General features: G+C 44.6%; 1 protein-coding gene across 1 annotated transcript in view; it reads left to right on the forward strand.

Moving 5' to 3' along the window:
• The window catches only part of Mei1 (meiotic double-stranded break formation protein 1), a 64,857-nt gene that overhangs the window by 26,292 nt on the left and 36,682 nt on the right, over positions 1 to 1,883 (forward strand). The window contains exon 14 of the mRNA XM_031359486.1: positions 1,505 to 1,596. Coding sequence (XP_031215346.1) covers positions 1,505 to 1,596 — 92 coding nt within the window. The remainder of the gene's footprint in view (positions 1 to 1,504; positions 1,597 to 1,883) is intronic.

Raw genomic sequence — 1,883 nt, forward strand, 5'->3', positions numbered from 1 at the left:
CGATATTTTGGATGTGACTGGAGTAGACGAGTGTGCGTAGCATTTCCCCCTTTTTTTATTATTTTTTAAACGAAGTTCTAGAAGGTCTCTCTTTATTGTGGCTAGGGATCTGGAATGTCAAGTAATGATAGCAAGTAAGATCATATACTGAACCCAGTCTAAGGGATTCATTGTGTTTAGATTGTTTTTTAAATCTCTGGCCAATTCATCAATGTTCCAAGTATCCAAATGACTTTTTTTTTTAATATCTGAAATTTCTGTCTTCAATTGTCTCATGTGAGAAATATCTGTATCCTTCCATACTCTCTGCAGATAAGCCTTAGTCTACTGAAATGATGTTGGACACTTAGTGACTAACCTAACTTACAAACAACATAGCATAAAGATAAGACACACAAGAAAAATTCACATTAGCAGCAATAAGTCCAAACAAATTTGACTGAACAGCGGCAGCATTAGCGGTTCTTGTTGTTGTAGTCTCTGGTGGATGCAGCTTCTCCATTTCTGTCAGCTGTCAGCTTCTGTTTTCTCTGTTCTTCTCCCTCCTCTTCTCAGAGAGTGGGAGAGGCATGGCTAGCTGGACCAGTCTTTCTGAGATCTAAATTGGAGCCTCTGGGGGAAGGGCAGCCCATCTCCTGGGCTGGGAAGTTCTGGGTTTCGGGCAGGGTATGCCAGGTTGGACTGAGGGATGCTGGGAGAACCTGGAGGCCAGGTCTGCTTTGATATGTAACATATGCACCCAGTCCCTCGTCCCAAACAACAAGGGTTAAACAATTTTCTTTAAAGACGAAAATTCCAAAGTACCTTGGCAAGCAAGGTTTATACCTATGATCCTCACATCCAGGCCGCTGAGGTAGCAGGTTGAAGAGTTTGAAGCTGGCCTCAGCTACGTGTCTCAAAAGTAACTTATCTTAGCTTGGTTAATCACATTTTTCTTATGCTTCTGTTTATTTGTTTGTTAGTTCTTTTGTGCTCAGTGAGTAAAAGGGAGATATTCCACAGCAAGCTGTGTCCCTAGCCCTACACTGCAGGTGTGGTAAACATTCTCACAGCACCATTTCAGACGGGTGCTTTAGGGTCTTAGAAGGAGGCTGACTAATGTGTACTGCGTTGTAATCATTGGCTTTAGTGGTCCATAGTCTTAAGGTGTCAGGAAAGATGCTCTCAGTGTGGGTGTTAGGCTTGTCAGGATTACATTTCTCATACCTGCTGGGGTGAGGATTGTCTCGTGTCATGGATGTCACGGTTGCTTAGGCTGTCACCCACCTGCCTATGACAGCCTTCTGTATATGATAGACCAAAAGCCCTTTCCTGAGGTTCTTAGGGATAAGGGTATGGGGTTAAACGTATCTTCTCTGCTGTTTTTAAATGAGCTACTCAGACTTGGAAAGTTACGCATATGGGAACAGCAGATGGAAGTGAAGGCAGAAGAGGCCTGGAGCATCCAGGCCTAGGCTGGCACACAGAGGGGCTGTGTGACTCATAAGCTCTTCTCTCACCCCAGGGCCACACTTGCAGAAGAAACACAGAGAAGGCCACTCTTCGAAAGGGGAAGTTCCTCCTGAGCACCCTGGAGGGCTTTAGAAACGCTTGCAGGTGAGGGGCCCCCTGCAGCCTGAGGCTGAGGCAAAGGGCAAAGCCATACTTGGCTTCTGTGGCTCTCCAGAACTGTGAAGGGACTTTGACGGGTTGGATGCGTGGAGGAAGGCTGAGGATGGGTGGCTAGAGGTAGGATGACCCTCGATTCCCCAGAAGCATCCTGGTGATGCTTTTGCTACTGTACCATGAGGTTATTTTAAAAACATCTTTTAAGATTTATGTACTTTTATTTTGTGTGTGCGGGTGTTTTTCTTTTTCTTTCTTTCTTTTTTTTTTTTTTTTTT

Source organism: Mastomys coucha, unplaced genomic scaffold (genome assembly GCF_008632895.1).
Source record: "Mastomys coucha isolate ucsf_1 unplaced genomic scaffold, UCSF_Mcou_1 pScaffold11, whole genome shotgun sequence".
Lineage (NCBI taxonomy): Eukaryota > Metazoa > Chordata > Mammalia > Rodentia > Muridae > Mastomys > Mastomys coucha.